The following is a 22880-nucleotide window of genomic DNA, read 5'->3' on the forward strand; positions in this document are numbered from 1 at the left end:
ATCTCGGTAATATATACATCATTGAAAAGGAAAAATTACAGGCTTTCTTGTATGTATTTTTTTTTTTATCGTTGCATTATATAACTAATTCCCGCCAACTGGATTCCATTGGGTGTTACTTACGCAATAGAAGAGGGGACAGTGCTACCACATTCTATACTTTTCTGATTTGTACTCGAGGCGGATATCGACAAGTCAAAATAATATAACGATATTCAACTTTCTCGAGTTACAATTATTTGGACTAGTCACTGGGTTAGTGTGGGCATATTATTTGTCATTCAAATACCATACTCCAAATGAAGTAAACATATCCTGGTACAACCCGTTTCGGACACCTAAACGGAATATCGCTACGGTTTCGCTACGAGGAAAATGTACAACATTATAATGCTGGAGTTTTGTTCAACATTCAGAATTATCTAAAAAAATACGAAGTAACCAAACCACATACACAGAAGTTTTAGATATCCTTTCCAACATGGTGACCTAACATTCTCAATTAACGAAAGTAGTACAAACCGTTTTCGGGAACCTGCTTCAAAATTATACTGGGCTCAAAGTTGACGTCGCAAAAAGTCAGAACGTTTAAACAAATTTCGAACATTCAGTTTAACTGTTAGTATCAGAAAAACTTACCCACAACCATATTTATAAATTTTCAGTGTTAGTTTATGGAGTTACAGTACGTCCAGAATGAAAAGTTCCAATGGACACCCATCACCGTGATACCAGACTAGCGTGTTCAAAGAAATTTGGGAGCACCCAGGTGGGTGATTTCACCGCTGTCAAATCGCGGTGGAACAGGGAGTCTGGCACGGTGGCTCGCCGAAACACGCTGTTTGCGCGTGAAATCGCGGCGAATTGCGGTGATCATGATATGTTTAAAATATGCTAATTTGTATTTTATTTTAAAAGATATATTAATGTGTATGTTAACAACAAAATATCTCACTGTAATTTTTTCAGTTCAATGTTCGTCTGCAAGTAATTTTGAAAACTTTTTGTATTTTCTGGTACAGCACTTGACATGAAGCATATACGACGAGACAGTGCTTATTCAACAATCAAAACTTGTAAATTCAGTTGTTTTATTTAGAGTTCACTTTTGCAGTTTTGTATGTTGTTGCAAACTTCTGTTTTTATACTAACAAGTACTTTAATACAATACTTATTATGAAACCCTAACGATTAATCTTGTTCCACAGTGTGGCATGGAGTATGATAATTATTAAGAGGTAAGTTACCAGTTAAAAATTTAATAGTTTTTGAATAACTTGTTAATTTGTAACGAATTTATTTGCTTTTGTAAAGATAAAAAAAGAATTTGAAAATTTATATCTTAATACAAGAAAGAATATCGGCATTAAAGTTTTCGCTCGGCGAAGAAAAACAGTGGTATTCACTTAAAGTAAACAACGTAATTAATCCATTTAAAACATTTAGATGATGTCTGAACAACAAATTAATCGAATTATAATGACATGACATTTCAAATTACAGGAAACTATAATGTGTAACATAAAGCTGTTAAAAATTATGTTGTATCTGCTTTTTTTTCCAGGGCAAGATACGAAACTAGTAGCTGAGTAAGAGCCTTGGAAGCAACAATTACAATTTAATTTTTGTTTTTGGTTTTTTTTTTTTTGTAAAATAATTTTATTAGCATTAAAAGTCAAATTTGTTCTATCTAGCATCTTGTTTATTCTATATAAAAAACAAAAAACCTGTGTATCGATAATGCTTTACAGAAAATATTTTGTGTTTATATGATTCATATTAGTATTCACTACTGACAAAAATTGTTTATTCGCCATTTGTATTATTTTCGGCAAGTTAAATGTACTTTATATTCGTAATATTTGATATTCGTAATAACGTTCTTGATCTTTTTATAAAATTGTGTTGTTGTAATAGATAAAGGGAACAGAAACAAAATATGAAATAGAATTATACTGTTATAGTTTTACACAACTGCACGTGTATTTGTCACGTTATGTGTGTGATTATTACATGTAGATTTATTAGAATATTGACTGTCTGTCTGTATTTTGTGTCATTAAGCTTCGATTGTTGGTATCCGTTTGTATCTATGTACGGTTATGAATAAGAAATAAAATCAATGGAAGCATTATATGAGACGCAACATAGCAAATAATTTTTTTTCTAGTGTAAATCAATCTTGGCTTTATTTGTTTGAATTGTTGTTCTTTCTAATAAATATTATATACCGTTAAATTTAGTATAGAAAAAACAGGGAATTAATAAAAGAGACAGAAGCCCGATTTTCGTTTACTGCTTATTCCCTCCTCTGGTTGTTGTGCTGTAATTTTCACTCTTGTTGCAGTTTCTACCAGTACCGAAGTATCGATAACAATTCCTTTACGCTTTCATTATGTTTAAAACCATTATGGAAATGATACATAATCTATTAGTGCTTTAAAGATCCTGAAGTGAACAGTCCCGCACGACGGCAAAAATCTCGTTCATGTGAGTATCACTACTCTTGTAGTCCATGCAAGACTGTCTAGCTGACATGCCTCAAGTATGACTAGCTTTAGGACGTGCGGGACGGTTTTATAGCCCAACGCGTCTTGCTCCGAAATTCACTTTTGTTTTTAGTCGACTATTGAAGAATAGTCTAAGCTATTTACTCACCCTGGCGTCTGTGTCGGCGTCACACCTTGGTTAAGTTTTCGCCTGCAAGTATATACAGTATCATTTTAAAGGATGCAACACGAATTGTACACTCCTCTTTCAGCCATGCCAACGCGCGCGCCCATCTTGGGAGGATATACTGTATAACCGTCCTCAGTCCTGTAGTTCCCAGAGAGAGTTATCCCTATCACCAGTCCTAACCTCTCGGATTATGCGCCACTCTGCCTATTCCCTTTGCGACTTAGGTAAACATTCTCGCGCTTAAAGTTTTACCATGCAAGTTTACTATCTCCAAACTAATGCCGATATTGAATTGAAAACTACACAGTGTCTTCGGGGTTATAAAAACTAGGTGATTGATAGCACCAAGTACCATAACTTCTGACCTTCATTTTGGCAATTTTATGCCCCTGCTTTATGTACTTAGAAATTTTGGTTAAAGTTTTGGGTGCAAGACATACAGTATTACTAAAGGATATAGATTTTTTTTTTGAAATTATTTTTTCTTTTTCTAGATCACTTACTACCTTCTTTTGGGCCAAGTGACACATAACTTGACATGTAATTTTTTGGCCAAATTATGCCCCCTTGTGGGACTTAGAAAATTGGTTACAGTTGTTGCGTGTGAAGTACATAAGCTATTACTAAAAAGGCATATTAGATTTGAACTTTATTTTTTCTGTTTCTAGATCAATTACCTACCTCACTGGGCCAAGTCCCATAACTCTGACAGTATTTTGATCAATTATGCCCCTTTTGAACTTAGAAATTCCTGGTTAAAGTTTTGCATGCAAGTCCTACAGCTATTACTAAAAGGCATATTGATTTGAAATTATTTTTTCTTTTTCTAGATCAATTGCTACCTCACTGGGTCAAGTCCCATACCTTGACATGTATTTTGAGCCAAATTATGCCCCTTTTGGACTTAGAAAAATTCTGGTTAAAGTTTTACATGCAAGTAACTTGTCTCAAAACTAATGCCCAAGCTCTAAATTGAAAACTTCACATGTGTCTTCGGAGTTTATAAAACTAGTTGATAAGAATCATGTCCATAACCTGACCTGTATTTTGGGCAAGTTATGCCCCATTTTGGATTAGAAATCCGTTGGATTCAAGTTTTGTGTGCAAAGTACATACAGCTATTACCAAAAGGATATAGCTTTGAAATTATTTTATCTTTTTCTAGGTCAGTTACCAACCTCACTGGGCAAGATCCATAACTCTTAAATGTATTTTGAGCAATTATGCCCCCTTTTTGGACTTAGAAAATTCTGGTTAAAGTTTTCTTGCAAGTTACTATCTCCAAAATAATGCAGATATGGAAATTGAAACTTAACATGTTTATTCGGGGTTATTAAACTAGTTGATAGATCAAGTCACAGAACTTGATATGCATTTTGGTCATATTTATGTTCCGTTTCGAACTTAAAAAACTCTTTCGACTATTTAACATTTTGGTTATAATTTCTTGCTTCTTGTTTTTGACAATATTTCGAATAGTTGAGCTTGGCTGTTTTAAGGACAGCTCTTGTTTAGCTCACTTGTCAAATAAAGTGACAAGGTGAGCTTTTGTGATTGCGCAGCGTCCGTCGTCGTCCGTGCGTAAACTTTAGCTTGTGCCACTTAGAGGTCACCATTATTCATGGGATCTTTATGAAAGTTGGTTCAGTATGATCCCTTGATGGAAATCTAGGTCAAGTTTGAACTGGGTCAGTGCTGATCGAAAACTAGGTCAGTAGGTCTAAACTAGAAAAACTTGTGACCTCTTCTAGAGCGCCCCTCTATTTCACAAGATCTTCATGAAAAAATTGCTCAGAATGTCACCTTGATGATATCTAGGTCAAGTTCGAAAAACAGGTCACGTGCATCAAAAACTAGGTCTGTAGGTCAACTATAGAAAAAACCTTGTGACCCTACTAAGGCCATTTTTTTCCATGGAATCTTTATGAAAAGTTGGGTTAGGAATGTTCACCTTGATTCTATCTAGATCAAAGTTCGAAACTGGGCCATGTGCGTCAAAAATAGGTCTGTAGGTCTAAAATAGAAAAACCTTGTGACCTCTTATGAGGCATTATATTTCATAGTCTTATGAAAAATTGCCTCAGAATGTTCATCTTGATGATATCTAGGTCAGATTTGCAACTGGGTCAGTTGCCATCTAAAACTAGGTCAGTAGGTCAAATAATAGAAAACCCTTGTGACCTCTCTAAAGGCCATATGTTCATGGGATCTGTATGAAAGGTGGTTGAAGTTCATTTGATGATATTCTAGGTCAAGTTGGAAAACTGGGTACTGCAGTCAAAAAATATGGTCAGTAGGTCTAAAAATAGAAAAACCTTGTGACCTCTCTAGAGGCCATACTTGTGAATGGATCTTCATAACAAATTGTTCAGAATGTTCTTGATGATATCTAGGTCAAGTTAGAAAGTGGGTCACATGTCATCAAAAAGTAGGTCAGTAGGTTCAAAATAATGAATAAAAACTGTTTCGACCTCTCTAGGAGTCATATTTTTTATGGGTCGTATGGAAGTGGTCTGAATTGTTTATCTTGGATGATATATATGTTCAGGTATGAAACTGGGTCAACTGCAATCAAAAACTAGGTCAGTAGGTCTTAAGATCGAAAACCTTTGTGACCCTCTAGAGGCCCATTCCTTGAATGGATCGTAATGAATATTGGTAGGAATGTTAATTGGTTGATTGAGGTCAAGATTTGAAACTGGGTAACATGCATCAAAAAACTAGGTCAAATAGGTCACATAATAGAAAACCTTGTGACTTCTAGGGCCATACTATTATGGGGTCTGTATGAAGTTGGGTCTGAATGTTCATCTGTTGATCTCTAGGTCAGTTTGAAATGGGTCAACTGCTGGTCAAAAAAACTAGGTCTTAAGGTCTAACATTTGAACAATTCTTGACCTCTCCTAGAGGGGCCATTATTTTTCAATGGTTTCTTCATGAAAAATGGTCAGAATTTTTATCTTGATGATACCTAGGTTCAAGCTCCAAACTGGGTCACATGAGTCAACAATAGGTCACTTTGTTCAAATAATAGAAAAAATGAGTCCATACTCAGAAAATGGCAGTCTGCGGGAACGGTGAGCGATTCCGGACCATCATGGTTCTTGTTTTTCACTATTTTTTATTTACTAGTAGTTGGTGTGTGCTGAAATCTAACCAATTGCTTCGTACAACTTGTGATATATCTATGTATCATTGTAATTTTCGATAATAAATCATTGCAAATTGAAATAAACGAGATACAAAGTAAAGTGAAAATGATATGATATCAAATCGACAATTTCATACATGAAGTTAAAATTAATTGTTTTGAAAACTGCATTTTATAGACAGAAGTTTTCACGAAACTAAGAATTAACTACTCTTATTGATTGTGAATTATCTACTTAGCACTTGTGACTTTATACCAACATGAACTTAATAATCATAAGTACCTTACAAATATTTCGGCAACATTGTGATCAATGGACAAACATTTGCTAAACGACAAGAAAGAGTTAGCAGTTTAAATTGCAAGAGAGGTGAGTTAAAACATTTATTCCAACATGTAATGTTAGTAGTAATTGATAGTGGACGTTTTAAAATTTTTTACATTACAACTATGAACATAAACAAAGGAAACAAAAAGCAGATTATAATTACACATTTATAAGCTTAGTGTAAACTGAAAACAGAAAAACAATATGTCTAGACAAAATATAGGAGCAAAAATTCTCTTTCTACCATCAAAAAAGGATAAATTGAGCCGATCAGAACTAGCGCCGCACGGAAGAATCACCGCAATTGCACCACGGGATGCACCATGTGCCGATCGCTAGGCAGCCCAATAACGGACTCGGTGTCCATTTTGGAAGAGCTAGCGTGTTCGGGGGAACGCACAAAAGGACACGCAGTAATCGATTTTTGTCACGGAGGTCGCGCGAAAACAAACTTGACTTTTCATCTTGGACGTACAGTAGTTGGTGGGATCAGACAAATGGGACACAGGAATGTGTCTCTATTCAGATTACCCTCACTGTTACTACAATATGATAAGTGTACCATCCTTACATATTATTCATCATAAGGGTCTGTTATGATCCTAGTGGGCACATGATTTGCAAAGAAAAACCGAGAACACAAACTTTACTACTAATATTTAAATTTGATTAACCAAATGATTAGAAAACCTCGGTACGGTTCACGGGTCTGTATGTGGTAACCTTTTTGTGTGAAGTCTATTTTGCAAATTTTGATAGTGGTGGGCGGAGCTGTAAAATAACCTTATCTGTCGGAAACGAAGAGCTTTCACATGAAAAACATTGGATTTATTTTAAAAAAACACATATTGTGGAGTGATATTTTGGGAAATAGTGAAAAATTAAAAATGTAACAGTATGTATAGTTGTTTTATCATTTTGTTACCCTTTAGTTTTATTTTACTTCAAAACTTACCAGTGTGACATTTGTTGGTGTTTGTTAATCCAAGCATGTGTGGGAAACCGAAAGTGGGGCGTGTTTTCAGGAAAACTAAAAACATTACGGGGCTGTGGCACCGACTAGGGTGTGTCGAAAATAGTTCTGTCGCCGGCTGAAAAACTATCTTACTCAGGAAGTCCGCGGTTTCCGTGGTTAGGCATGTTGGATACAATGCCAGTGGTCTGGGTTTGATTCCTGGTCGTGGCTGATATTCCGACCAGTGTTCAGTGCTGAGTGATTTACTTAAATTGGTCAGGGATGAGAATTTTCCGCGAATTCGCAGTTTTAAGAGGCCCGGGACTATTTCTGTGATCAGTGTAAATCCGTAAATCCGAGGAGAAAAATTTAAGGGGGCTGGCCGGTACCCTTGGCCGCTCGACGATAGCGATGTTTTCCTATTTTACGTGCTCAAAGCACATGGCGCGAGTAAGAGGTGCTTGACTGGTCGCATTTCAGTTACTATTTGAACCTACGTCATTGTTGAAAAAATAATCAATGTTGTAAATTCCAACATTTTAAGGTAAGTGAAAATTATCAAAAAACGCTTTATAGAAATGTGAAAAACACCTCAACAGCGCCAAAAAGTCATACAAAACATTGATTAAGCGTGACGAAGTACTGGTGAGAGAGGTCGGAAGCGGTCTGTTGTAAAAACAATTTGCATGGGCTTGGATGGACAGAGACATTGAGTTGTGCAACAATGATGACTAAAAATTAAAACTGTCGGATTCATTAGTATGATTTACATACCTAGCAAAAGCTCTTTGAATTGTGGCTTAATTGGCTTATAATGGAAGGTCTTGGAATGTCAGTGAGATCATTTCTAGTTGTTGAAAAGAGATAGAACCATACTGTTACCTACCTGGCAAAGCTCTATGTTTCATTGTGTGATAGATTAATTATTACCCCCCCAAACATGTTTGAGGGGGGGGGGGGTTATAGGAGAGACAGTATTGTCGCGTCCTGTCGCGTCGCGTTCCGTCCGTCTGTCGCGTCCGAAATCTATTTCTTAGTTATTTCCAAAAGGATTTGATTCACCTTAAATTAGTGTTCCACCTTATCATCCACATCATGTGACACAAGGTGCGCATAACTCTTGACCCCATGTTGTCATGAATATGTCCCTTTTACTTAGAAACTTAGGTAATTTTGTTGTATTTTATTTAATCTCAGTTATTACTAAATGGAATTTGATTCAAAACTTAAATAGATGTTCACTCACCAACCACATCATGTGACACAAGGTGCATAACTCTGGACACCATTTTTAGGCTCGACTATTATAGCATTAGTGAGCCTATTGCATCGCCATGGTCGGCGTCCGCGTCGGCTGTGCGTCCGCCGTCCGATTTTGGTTAAGTTTTTATTGTACAGGAGTGGTATTCCGTAACATTGTGGGACTGGATTGAAACTTCAACACATTATTCACTGTTACAATGACTTAATTGCACAGTTCCATCACTTATATAGCTTTTTTACACAAATATGCCCCTTTTTCGACTTAGAATTTTTGGTTAAGGTTTTGACTGTAAGCTGGTACTCGTAACCAATTGTGCGGATGGATTGAAACTTCACCACTTATTCCTGTGCTGAAATGATTCATTGCACAGGTTCCTTAAACTCTATTTTGCTTTTTTACAAAATTATTGCCTGTTTCGACTTGAAATTTTTGGTAAGGTTTTGTATGTAAGATGGTCTTCCAGTACTTACTAATGGGATGGATTGGAAAACTTCACATACTTGTTTACTTCATGTTGACATGCACTAAGCAAGTCCCATAACTTATCTCTTTTTTTTCAAAAATTACCCCTTTTCGACTTATAAGCAGTTTTTGGTTAAATTTTTTGTATGTAATTGATATCTCAGTAATCACTAATTGGAATGGATTGACATTCACACACTTGTTCCTGTCTATGATCTGTAACTGTAACTGAGAAGGTCCATACTCTACTTGGCATTTTTACAAAAATTATGCCCCTTAGATTAGAGTTTTTGTAAGTTTTGTATGAAACAACCGCTGGTATCTGGTACTCCACAACTGGAAAGGATTGACACTTCACACACTTGTTCATGTCATGATATGAATGCCGACAGAGGTTCAAAACTCTACTATTGCAATTTTTTTACAAAAATTATGCCCCGCTTTTTCACTTTTGTATTCATCAATTGACAAGGCTGTTGAATAGTCGCGCTTTGCTGTCCTCGACAGTCTTTTTGTTTTATGGAATTATGCCCCTTTTTACCTTAGAAATTTAAGGTTGATTTTGATTGTATCTTTCACTCATTATCTAAGTTACTACTGACTGGATTTGCTACAAACTTTTAAAAATTAGATGTTCCAACCTAAACACCCACTCATGTGCCCATTCATTGTGAACAAGTTGCATCACACTAGCCACCAAGTTTATGAAATTATGTCCCTTTTATTTAGAATTTAAGGTTAATTTTGTAGTATTTTCACTATATCTCAGTTATTACTAAATGGATTTGATTACAACTTAAAATAGTTGTTACATTAATCCCCCGATGATGTGACATAAGGTGCTTAACTCTGAAACATTATTTTTTTTTGAATTATGTCCCCTTTTACTTTTAAATTTAGGTTGTGATTTTGATGTATTTTACTATATTCAATATACAAAAGGATTTGATCAAACTTCACCAGATGAACACTCATCACCCCATCATGTGACAAAGGTTCATACTACCGTTAGCCACCAAATTTACTGAAGGAAGTCCTTTTTACTTAGAATTTAAGGTTACATTTGATGTATTTCTCTCTATATCTCCGTTACAATGAATGGATTAGATATTCAGACTAAAAATAGCTGTTACCTACTCACCCACATCTGTGACAAGGTGCATCAACTCTGACACAAATTTTTCAAGGAATTGTGCCCTTTTAATGAATTTAGGTTAATTTTGATGTGTTTTAATCTTATCTAATTCTGCTGCTTAGAGCCACAAGGGACGTAACCTTTTTTTTACCATTTGTACTGAGTTTCTTCCCCTTTAAATTTCCAGAGTAAATTAGGTCTATTTTTAGAAATCCTATTTTAAGTTTTTCCAATATTTTAGGTATTTTTCTAACTTTTTAGCTCACCTGTCCACAAAGTGACCAGGTGCGCTTTTGTTGATCGCGCAGTGTCCGTCGTCCGTCGTCCCGTGCGTGTGCTGTGCCGTGGTTGGCCTCCGTAAACTTTTGCTTGTGACACTCTACGAGTTCAATTTTTCAGGGATCTTTATGAAAATTGGTCAGATTTCATCTTGATGATATAGGTCCCGTTCGACCCTGGGTCACGTGCAGTCAAAATAGGTCAGTAGGTCTAAAAAATAGCAAAAACTTGAGACCCATCTGAGGTCAATGTTTCATGGGCTCTTCATGAAAAGCTTGGTCAGAATGATCATCTGATGATATTAGGTCAGTTCCGCAACTGGGTACGTGCGGTCAAAACTCGGTCCGTAGGTCTAAAAATAGAAAAACCTTGTGACCACTCTAGAGGTCACCTTTTTCATGGGATTCTTTCTGGAAAGTTGTTTCAGAATGTTTATCTTGTGATAATCTAGGTCCGTTCCCGCTACTGGGTATGTGCCTTCAAAAAAAAAAAAACACTAGGTCAGTCGGTCAAAAAATAGAAAAACTTGTGACTTCTAGAGGCCATTTATTCCCAAAAGATCTTTTGACATGAAAACATGGTTGAACGATACACCTTGATGATATCTAGGCAAGTTCAAAACTCGGTCTGGTCATCAAAAAACTAGGTCACGTAGGTCGACATAATGGAAAACTTAGAGACCTTCTAAAAGGCATCTTTTTCATGGGATCTCGGTATGAAAGTTGTTCTGAATGTTATCTTAAATGATATCTAGGCAAAGTCAAAATGGGTCACGTGCTGTCAAAAAGTAGGTCAGTACGGTCTAAAAATAGAAAAACCTTGTACTCTTAGAGGCCCATCTTATTTCATGAATCTTATGAAAACTGGTCAGAACGTTCACTTGATGATATCTAGGTCAAGTTCGGCAATGGGTCTGTGCCGTTCAAAAACTAGGTCAGTAGGTCAACTATAGAAAAACCATGTGACACTTAGGGCAATATTTTCATGGGTCTGTATGTAAGTTAATTTGAATGTAATTTGATGATATCTCGATCAAGTTCGAAAGTGGGTACGAGCGGTCCAAAATAGGTTCAGTTGGTACAGATAATAGCACAACCTTGTGCCTCTTAGAGGCCATATTTTTCTTGGATCTGTATGAACTTTGTCGGAAGGTTCATCTTGATAATACTCTAGGTCACGGTTAGGAAACAGGGTCTGTGCGGGGGACAACAAACTAGGTCAGTAGGTCTAAAAATAGAAAAACTTGTGACCTCTTAGTGGCATACTTATGAATGGATTCCATAAAAAATTGGTCAGAAAGTTCCCTTGAAGTTCTCTAGTTCAAGTTTTGAAACTGGGTCAGTGCCATAAAAAATAGTGTCCGTCGGTCAATTCATAATAAAAACTTGTGACACCTTTCGAGGCCATACTTTTTGGGATCTGTCTGAAAGTTGGTTGATGTTCTCTTGATGATATCTAGCAGTCAAGTTTGGAAAACTGAATTCAACTGCGGTCAAAAAACTAGGATCAGTAGGTCTAAAATTATTAAAATCTTTTGACCTCTCTAGAGGCCATATTTATTCAATGGATCTCATGAAAATTGATCTGAATGTCCCCTTGCTGATTCTAGGTCAGTTTCGAAACTGGGTCATGTGCGGTCAAAAACTAGGCAGTCGAATACAATAGACACAATTGTGACCTCTTAGAGGCCATATTTTGCATGAGATCTTCCTGAAATTAGTGAGAATGTTCACCTTGATGATTTCTAGTAAAGTTCAAAAACGGGTCACGTACCTTCGGAAAAACTAGGTCAATGGTGTGAATTAATAGAAAAACCGGTAGAGACCATATTTTGACAATGGATTTCATGAAAATTGGTCAGGAATTATTATCTTGTTAATATCTAGGTCAAGCTCAAAACAGGGTCACATGAGCTCAAATACTAGGTCACTATGTCAAATAATATGAAAAAACGATGTCATACTCAAAACTGGGTCATGTGGGAAAGAGGGTGAAGGATTCAGGAACATCATGGTCTCTTGTTTATTATAGTCCATGTAAAAAGTAAAAACAACATTTTTCTGTCGGTAACATGGGTCGTAAGACAACTTTTTGTATTCACTTTTAGTGTATCTCTATATTAGAGAGATTTTAATTATTTACTAAGTATTACTATACTAGTATTATACTAGTATTACACTTATATGTGGAAGCCCAGGATGAATTAATCCAAAGTATTTTTAAGATTTCTTATGGTTGCATTCTTCTGTGACAAGACCGTTATGGTGGTGGGTATGAGTCACTATGTGACAGTTCTAGGTGCTATGTTGGAAGAGTCTTGTGGATGTCGAGAAGCATTCTAGAGTGTTGAAAAGGAGTAGAACCTTCTGTTTTCCGGCATGACATGGGCATGGGCTCAGCTGGAAATAAGTTGTTCCATCCATTCCAGGTGGGGTCTTCCGTTGACTACCCACGTTAAGCAGGACACTTTACTTTACTTCCTTAGTTTGTGATCCTACCAAGTTCATGACCATTTTGAATTTCCATACGTTGCCACAAATTTCTTGATAAAACACGAGGTTTCCAGTGAAAACTGAAGTAGATCACAGCTGCGTACAATTAATCAGCAATTGAAGAAATATTTAACACTTATAACATCTATAATGACACACAACAAAGTGAATTTTATACCAGTACAATTGTACTTCTGTCTGCTTTGCCCGAAAAGTATTTGAACCTAGAAATATTTAACTTAGAAGAAAAAAAAAATAATCACCTGGTGCTTTGCAATAAAATATTTTGGGTTGCAGCTTTTTTTCGGGTCGGTCGTGGGAGGGGAAACAAACAATATTTTTATTTTAGGCCTAATGCAAAGGAAAGTGCTCTGCTTCTTCACAGAAAAGTCATTTGGTCATTTTATTGCAGTTGACAAGCGACCATTTAGTGTAGTTGAAACCCCAGAATTTAAGAATATGATTTAAGTTGTAATGGGCTAAAACATTTTTTTTCATCTAAAACTATGTATTGTGATCTATATTGTAAGACTTGTGCTTTGTATTGCAATATGTATTGTATCAAAAGGTGAGCGTATCATTACACCACTGCTTTAAGATTTGCATGTTAAGAAGTCTCTCAAAATCCTCTTTGCCAAATGCTTTAAAAGTTCACAATTTTTTTTAAGTCTTCGGCATCATAAGTTGATCTCAGATGGCAAGTTAAATAACTCTTTCTTTTATATTTTTCGAAATTTTAACTCCGGCATCATGAGAGGACCTCATATCACAAATTACCTAACTAGATTTCTTTTTGGCAAAATTAGGGAAAAAATTTTTGAAGTTTGCTCATGCATTTTTATTATGTTAAATATTTTTAACACAAAATTCTGGACAATTTGTAAAATTTTTCTCAGGAATTATTTGCCCCAAATGTTTTCAGTTCTTTCATATCTTCAGCGCATGAAATTACCTCACTTTGAAAGTTCCATCTCTGGCTTACATTTTTGCTCACCTGAACTTTTTTTTCAGGGTGAGCTATTATAAAGGTGGATGACGTTATTTTGTCCCTGCATCAACTTTTTTTAAAACATCTTTTCCTCTAAAAACCTGGTAGAAAAAAACCCGAATTGGTCAGTAGCACCCTGGCGGCCCCTCCCAAAATTTTTTAAAGGGTTCCCCTTGCCCCCCTTTTAGGTGTGACAGAGCTATTATGTTTTAAATTTTGAACAGTAGTTGTTTTTTTTATTGTTTTTATTTTTTTTGTCGAATTTTTCTCGTGTTTTATTTTTTCACTTCATCGACGTTCAGTACTTTTTTTACAATTCCTTTTTCCTGTACAGGTTCCCGGGCATGTTTTTCACTAGTTGCCTTTTTCAGTGGAAAATCAAAAAGGGTAGCATACTCTTCCAGTGCCATGGCATTGCTGGATCTAGACGAGGGTCAGCTGAAGAGACCAGAAGCTGCCGAGTATTTTGGCGGAAATAAACTTCTACCTGGCAGTAAAACAGCCGCACATTGTTACTGTGGTCATCAGTTCGGTTACTTCTCAGGACAACTTGGAGACGGGGCAGCAATGTAGGAATATTTCAACTTTATTAACTTATATAAGTCACAGTCGCCTCCCAGTAGTAGTCATCATTGATGTTGAGGTTTATTATTTAGATGTAGATTGTTTCCCCCCTAGGTCCCCACATTAAGGTTGGTTTTTTGGTAGGGGGGGAAAGTTTTTTTTTGTCCCATTCTTTTTTTTATTTTATTAAAAATAAAAAAAGCATATAAAATTTTTATGTTTGTTATAGAGAAAATAGGTATTGATGTCTTTTTTATATCAGGTTATCGGGTTTAAAGGTTGATATGAGCTGGGGGGTGGGAGAACCCGAACCCCTTCTGCCTATATCTGCGAGCCTGATAATATTGATATCAAAAGACAGTTGTTCCATTTATCATGAAACTCACATGACCTGCTAGAAAAACAATGTCCTCATTCTTTTTTTGTAAAATTGACTTTGAAGTAAAAAAAAAATTTTAATTATATTTAGGTTTGAAAAATTCATCCGCTCCTGAAAATCTGAAAAAAAAAATATGGCAGCCATCTTGAATTCAACTTGGAAGTGTTTTTTTACTTTGAGATTCTTAAAACTAACAATAAGGTAGACTTTACTGCTTAAAAATCATCCCCTTGATAAAAAAGAACATGTTTATTTCCACACTCACATCAAAACCAAAGTCCCAAGCATGAAAAAATTTTACTTCCCGCTCCAGACACGTTTCAGAGAAAATTTAAAATTATAAATCATTGATTTACACTGTTCCAAGAATTATTATTAAAACAAACACTTGTTTCTACTTAATAATCGATCAATGTATGATGACGTAAACATTGTGATGTCATGGAACATTACCAATGCGTCATCTGTTGTGTAATGAAAGTGGAGAAGGATGTTAAATTATGTTGAGTGAAATAATCTGTAAGAAAAAAAAAGCCATGCAAAAGTAAAAATTGACTCTGAATAAGATTCAATCTGAATGACGAAGCTAACTTAAACCCCGTGTTTTGGGTTCTTTCAGTACTAACCCGTTTTCTGCAGGTAAATTCAGTGGAAATTTTTTTTTTATTTATTTCTAAACACATAATAATTTTGCTCGATTTTTATGTTGTGAAAAATACAATTTTGATCATTAAGTTGACAAAAATAAAGTTATCTTAAAATTCAATCAGACATAGCTATAATTTCCCTTTGGGACCCCTTAAAAAAATGAATTTTATGATAATAAAGGTTTGCAAAGTGAGCGTAGATTTATTAAAGCTATTAAAATTTTGGGGGTTTTCTTTTAGTTGGCTATTCTCCCCAATTTGTTGTTTTTTTTACGTTTAAAGGTTTTAGGGGAAGTCATCAACCGAAAAAGAAAGATGGGGTCAGTTGAAAGGATCGGGGCCAATCCCATTCAAAGGGTTCTGTGGTAGAAAAGGTGTTGAGGGCACATACGAGAGTTTTTTTTAGGAAGTAAGTTTCTCATTCAAGACAGTCTTTGGGATAACGGCGTTTTTGTTCGTATTGGAGTTTTTTTTACTAAATTAAAAAAATAAATTCTGAAATTTTGAATAAGCATGTAAACCCCTTTACTAAACTACAGCTGATGTTGATAGTATAATGCTAGATATGTTACCGAATACTCTTGTTAGGTAATTTACATATTCGTTTGTAATTCACTGTTTCTCACCCATTGATTTCTTCTAAAAATATAAATGACTCATTTACAAGGATTGTGCTGTATTGATAATAAAGTTTATTACGGTAACCTTTAACCTGCTAAATTTCTAAAATAGACTGGTCTATCATTCAATTTGGGCAGTACCATTTACTACTTGAAGGGGTGTTCACTGAAATTTTACTGACTGAATAGCGAACAGTGCAGACCATGATCAGCCTGCACGAATGTGTCGGCTGATCTTGGTCAGCACTGGTTGCAAAGGCAGACTCACTTGCGCCCAGCAGGTTAAAGGTTAAAAAGTATGTCACAATTTTTTTCAGGCAATGCATCATCTGGGTATAGGTTCAACAAGAGCTGGTACATGTGTGACCTCAGACTCTACAGTAGTAAGAGATATCTTCTATAGTGGTAACCCAATCAATGAGAAATGTACAGTTGTTCTCAGGATTGCTCCCACATTCCTAAGGTATGTATGTACATTTGTTCTGAGGTTTACTGACTCATTCCTGAAGTCTGTTCAAGGTAACTAAACTGAAGGAACTGCTGAGGTTTCTGAACATTATGATTGATCATTAATAAATATCTGCTTTTTAAAAATTGACCGAATTTTTCCAGTACTACATGCTTGCATGCCTTCCAGTCAAAAGTTCATTTGAAAGATATTGTTTACATAGTAGAGGTAATATTTTATGCATATTTTTTTTACATACTAGAGACCATTAAATCTGGATGGTGTTTGATAATTTTGGATCCAAAACTTGGCCACTAGGTCAAGTTATTGAAAAACAGGTTAATGATCTACCAGATTTACATTGAAGATAGTCAGAATTAGGGGTGTAACGATACGCTAGTCTTACGATACAATTCATGTCGCGATACACATTGAGCATTCACGTGACAAAATGAAAAAGAAAAAGAAAGTTCCTACACATGGAAAGTACTTGAAACATTTTTTTTAAAGTTAAAGAAACTGTTATAAATGATACATTTGTTTAGTTACCATCTTTAACACTGATTTTATGAAGGTTTTCATTCAATGTTTCTTTTTTTCACTGTATCGTTTCTGTATCGTGAAACAGGTCTATGATACGATACGCGTATCATCTAAGGTATCGAGATACAGTGAGCCACGATATATCATTACACCCTTAGTCAGAATATTTGTTTTATTGAAATCTAGATCAAACTGATTCTATGATATTTGGGATAAGAACAGGGTTAAGTGAAAAATACAGGGCGTGATGTTTTATGTGAGTATTGAACTGCCATTTCCCTTCTATGATCTGTAGAAGTGGATGTGAGCATTTATGTATTGTTTGTAGGTTTGGTTCATTTGAAATCTTTAAACCAATGTCGGCTGAGACGGGTAGGAAAGGTCCAAGTGTTGGTAATGAAGAACTTCTTAGAACAATGCTGGATTATGCAATCAAAACATACTACAAAGAGGTATTATATTTTCTATACAAGATGTACATTTATGTTAAATTGTACTATATTTTTTTTTTAAAGGTTTTCTGGTAAGTTTTTTTATTGTCTGAATTTAAAGTGTGCTGTTTCATGTGAATTTTATCAATTTTCAGTTGCAATAGTGTCTTTGTCCCAGCATTTTGGGCACAATAAATATTTAGAACCAGCAACATTATTTTGCTATGACAGATGTGTAGTGACTGTGTAAAAACTGAATTCTGTTCAAACCAAAGTTCTCATTAAGGTGTACATTTTCTCTATAAACAATATGTTACAGATCTGGGACAAGCACTCGGCAGATAAAGAACAGATGTATTTTGAGTTTTGGAGTGAGGTAGTGAGAAAAACAGCTAGACTAGTGGCAGAATGGCAATCTGTAGGCTTCTGTCATGGGTACGCATTGAATTGTATCATCTGTATATACATGTTCTTTAGGAATGGTACTATGAAATGATTAATATACATTGGAGACTAATATGCATAGATTTTGTTTTTGCATTAATCCATGAAACTAAATACTGACAGATAGTCAAAATTTGTATTTGTCTTTAACATTTGAAATCCAAGATCTCATGTCCCCGTGAAGTAATCATTTTAGACAAACCAAGAAATTCTGTGCCTCCAAAATTAAAGGGTTTTCGGGGTAAAATGTAAAACTGCAAGATAATTCGCTTGATGTTTGCTGTGGTAATAACAAGAATATCTTTGTCTTCAAAATTTCATACCACTTTTCAAGTTTGATCTTTCAGTTTATAGATAAGGAGAATATACACTATAATAAAAGCAGCAAAATATATAAAAATACTGAATTTTCTCCCTTATGTCACCAAACATTTTCCATATTTTTTCAAAAATAAATCTTGTAGCTTTAGAAGAGAAACAGCTGTTTTTGTTTCAGGTTTAAAGCATTATGAATTAATTAACATATGTTTTGATAAATATCAAGGTAAGTTTTTTGTAGTTTTATGCTAAAGTATACAAAAAATTTATGTTACATTTATGTTATTTCAGGGTGTTAAACACAGACAATATGAGCATAATGGGGCTGACCATAGACTATGGACCGTATGGTTTCATGGACCGGTTTCAGGCTGATTATGTATGCAATAATTCAGGTATATTCTCCTTGATTTACCTTGTATGTAACTTAAGTCCAGTGAATATATTGACATATTACAAAGATAAAAAAAACATGATTCCCTTACAGGGTCTTTTACTACCATCAAAAGCTGGAAAAGACCTATATGACCTAAAATTGTATTTGTGTGGCTCTAAATCAAAGGGAAAAGCTTTTAAATTTAAAATCCTGATATGGTTTTGGAAAAGTCATTTTGTCCAAAGCCACAAAATTTTATGCCAACGAAAATAGATGGTTGCGCAGTAAAATGTTGTATATTTATGTAGATGACGGGGGTCGATACGCCTATCAGAAACAACCAGAGATCTGTAAGTGGAACTGTAAAAAGTTTGCCGAGGCTATACAGATGGCGCTGCCACTTGCCAGGACTGAACCAGAGTTACAGAGGATATTTGATGAAGCTTATGGTGCCCATTATAAAAGCAAGATACGGAAAAAGGTACATGTGTTATTGTCTGTTATCATAATCTTCCTAGATGGCAAAACCTTTTTTGATCATATGCAGTTAGTTGTAAAAGAAGAAACATGTTTTCCTGTGATATTGTGTTAGGAATGACATGTTGGAACATTTTACTTGTAATTACTGTTTCATTCTCCAATCAGTTACAGGATTTTTCAGGAATTTAATCTTTACTTTACGGTCTACAGGTCTCCATAAGTAGTAACTGCAGCTTTCTGAATTTTTAAGATGTCTTGTCAGTGAATAAAATATAAGTAGGAGTTCAGTGGCACAATATTTCAAAGCGTTTTCACCTTGGAGCCTTTTTGATTTTGAGGTTTCATTGTCAATAGTCGCTGTGTTGCTAAATGGTCAGACAGGTGGTCATTTACTTCATATTGGCTGAATCTCTCAATGGTTTTATTTTACACTGTTAGCTTCTAAGCCGTTTTAGGTTCAGATCTGTCTTTGCAAAAGTTTTATTTTTAATCACTTTTCTATTACCATCTTTACAGTTCTACAGGATAATGTATCCATTCAGTGGTGTGGATAATGTATCCATTCAGTGGTGTTTAATCTGTTAATTGAATTCAAAGAAACTTTTTATTGCACAACAGCTGAATCAAACTACCTGTTGTTGTTTTTAAGATACTATTATTTTTTTACTGAAAAGGTAATGACTGATTTGATTGAATGATGAAGGAAAATGTAACTTCTGTTGAAAAGTTTGAGTTTTGTGTCAAGAAATCTCTGCACATTTTCATATTAAAGGCATCTAAAGGTAAATTTATCTACTTTATTTTCATGTTGTTAACTTTTTCCTTTGTGTATTACAGTTTGGTCTATTAAGGAAGGAGCTACCGGAGGATGAGTAAGATGATTTTTCTATCTTTAATGTGCTTGGTATGCTAAGATATGTTAGTTACCTGCTGTAAAATCATGTTATTTTCATGGTGGCACTAATTTTTGTCACTGTCATTCCCATGGAATTAAATTCCAATGAACATATCATTTCAACATAGTGGAAATACATCCTACTGAAAATAGTTATCATGACTAATTTTGACTGATCATTCCATATTAATCCATGAATATCATTTCACAGACATAAATATACTAGTGGGTGGAGTATGATAATACATGTATATTGATTGAGCTTCAAGGGCCTTTGACTAGAGTAATTTAAAAATAAATATATGAATTTGTGTTCCAACTTGTAAAAGATTGTTTTGATTATTTTGCTATTCTAGGAAGTTAGTAGACTCGTTCCTGACCACAATGGAGGAGACAGGGGCAGATTTCACAAACTGTTTTAGATGTCTGAGTCGTATACCTCTACCGAGTAGTCCAGATTTTCCCAGCGAGTTAGAAGCAGTGAGGATATATTTAGTAACTCAGTGCTGTACAGCTGAAGAGTTGAAAAGAGCAAATAGACCGAGGATGGATCCAAGGTATCCAGTGTATCTTGTTATTCAGTATGGTAGAGTATTTGGTAACTCAGTGCTGTATTGCTGATGAGAAGAGCAAATAGACCCAGGATGGATCAAAGGTATATAATGTATCTCCTTACTCAGTATGGTAGAGTATTTGGTAACTCAGTGCTGTACAATGAAGGGGTAGAGAAGAGCAAATAGACCAAGGATGGATCCAAGGTATAAAGTGTATCCTGTTATTCAGTATGGTAGTGTATTTTGCAACTAAATGCTGTACAGCAGAGGGATTTACAGAAGCAAGCAGAATAAGAATGGATTTAAGATGTTAAGTAAATCTTCTTATTCAGTATGGTAGAGTATTTAGTTACTCATTTCTGTGGATGGGTTTGGAAGAGCAAACAGACATTTATATAGACTGTGACTCAATGCAGACCTGGAGCGCCGTTATAATTTACAGACTCCGGTATGTACCGGATTCCAGCAATTTGAATGAAAAGTATCTTAAATGTATATATTTTGTAACCATGGTAACACTAACCCTAACCTTTAGTCAGTATATTATACATATTATACACTAAATGCGTGCGGACATGCAAAAATTTGCATATTTTTGCCGTGCGCTCCAATTGGTAATCACTACCAGGCATACACAGAAGACTGCTCCAGCTCTGCAATGAGTTACATCGATTTATTTATTGTGTCCTCTTATCCTCATGATGTGTAGAACTGATCATACTTAGAGAAAGGAGCTTGTAGTGGGGCTTTGATTCTGAGAATTATAGCTCTTTGTTAATTAGAGAGTAAAAAAAAAACTCATCTGCTAGACATTTCAGTTTTAAAATTATTCTTGCACTGAACTCTGTCAGAAATAAATAAAACACAAAGACATTTTTTTCCATTTTTTTTTACAATATAAGTTAAGTAAAAATAAAATAATATCAAACTAGTCACATAGGTAAAGGCTACCACAAACCGATGAATATTTATGGTATAAATGCTATTAATTATTTCTTCAGTACATATGTGAACATTTCCAATTGTTAACAATAATTACATGATGATTATCTTTGTACCAGACAGTTGCAGATGTTTGTCCAAATAATGCAGACAAATCCTGGGATATTGCCAGCTCTCGGCAGCAGATTTGCAGCAATCGCACAAGAATTGGAAAGACTGGAAAAATTGCAGGAACTCGATGTAAATATCATTCTCTTTATCAAGCATACTGTGAAATGATTAATTTTTGTGGGGGACTAATTGTCGTGGATTTCTGTCTTGAGCCTGTCCATGAAATTTAATCCGAACAAAGCAGTAAAATTACCATTCATATCTTGTTCAAAGGTAAAAATCCATGAATTTTAACTATAGATGATGCAGAACAATTTCCTTGCTTGAAGGTTGAATTCTGTTGCCTGGCCTTATATAGAGGTTTTAGACTGGCAGTCTTGTATTATCATGTTTTAATCAATTTTTTGCAGGATACATGTATTACTCGGTATAATGTTTTAATCAGTTGGTAATATATAGGATGTGACTTAAGTTTTAATCAGCTCTGTATAGGATGTACCTCAGTATCATGTTTTAATCAGTCAATTATATACAGGATGTGACTGACATAAGTAAAAGACAGAAGGACAAAGATGCCTGGGAGAAATGGTTACACATATATGTAGACAGGTTACATAAGGAAGAAGAAGGGGTCACTAACATGCATGCTGCAAATAAAGAAAGGATCAAGATCATGAATGAAACAAATCCAAGGTCAGTTCTCTTCTGAATGAAGAATAGTATTAGTGATATAAGGAAATTGTTATCTGAAGTTTATTGAAACTACTGAATAAGACTGTAAGGCATAAATTTCTGTGTAGACAGGGTTGTGTTATCAAAATTGAGAGTTTCTTAGTCTTAAATTTTCTATCTAATATATTTAATAAAGAGATTGCCTATTATACCAGATACAAAGTATAAGAGAGCTGTGTTGGAGTCACTTATGTTTGTCTTTTGTCTGTTTGTCAATCCAACCATTGATCTATAATGTGTACTCCATATCTTCTTAGGTGTAAAAAAAAATCATTTGTTTCCAGTATCCCAACCTACCCTAAATTTTTGGACTGGCCCTAAATGTTTTTATGGCCTTGGATAAATCAAAAAGTTGCAAAACTCCACCTTTTATGCTTTAAACATGGTCAGTGATGTTAGAAATCAAATTAATGGTGCTCTATAAGCATAACCCCGTTATTTGTATTAATTTTTTCTATACAAAAATAATTTCTGAAAAGTTACACTTAATAAAAAAAATCTCTCCCCACAGTATCAGTCCTAATTGCTTTATCTTTAAAATATGAAATCCATGATTTCACAGGCCAATGAAATTTACTTCTCATTTGAAACCACAAAATTTTATACCATCCAGATTTATTGATCTAATTGTAATATTTAACAGACAGAACTAAACTGAATTGT

At 34.9% G+C, this 22880-nt stretch overlaps 1 protein-coding gene across 1 annotated transcript in view; it reads left to right on the forward strand.

Annotated features, from left to right (window-relative positions):
* The window catches only part of LOC123559908 (protein adenylyltransferase SelO, mitochondrial-like), a 30453-nt gene that overhangs the window by 2368 nt on the left and 5205 nt on the right, over positions 1-22880 (forward strand). The window contains exons 3-13 of the mRNA XM_053516659.1: positions 14105-14302; positions 14560-14593; positions 16261-16406; positions 17263-17386; positions 17685-17800; positions 18419-18522; positions 18812-18984; positions 19821-19855; positions 20235-20435; positions 21494-21614; positions 22021-22178. Of these exons, the coding sequence (XP_053372634.1) occupies positions 14105-14302; positions 14560-14593; positions 16261-16406; positions 17263-17386; positions 17685-17800; positions 18419-18522; positions 18812-18984; positions 19821-19855; positions 20235-20435; positions 21494-21614; positions 22021-22178 (1410 nt within the window). The remainder of the gene's footprint in view (positions 1-14104; positions 14303-14559; positions 14594-16260; positions 16407-17262; positions 17387-17684; positions 17801-18418; positions 18523-18811; positions 18985-19820; positions 19856-20234; positions 20436-21493; positions 21615-22020; positions 22179-22880) is intronic.

Source organism: Mercenaria mercenaria, chromosome 10 (genome assembly GCF_021730395.1).
Source record: "Mercenaria mercenaria strain notata chromosome 10, MADL_Memer_1, whole genome shotgun sequence".
Taxonomy (NCBI): domain Eukaryota; kingdom Metazoa; phylum Mollusca; class Bivalvia; order Venerida; family Veneridae; genus Mercenaria; species Mercenaria mercenaria.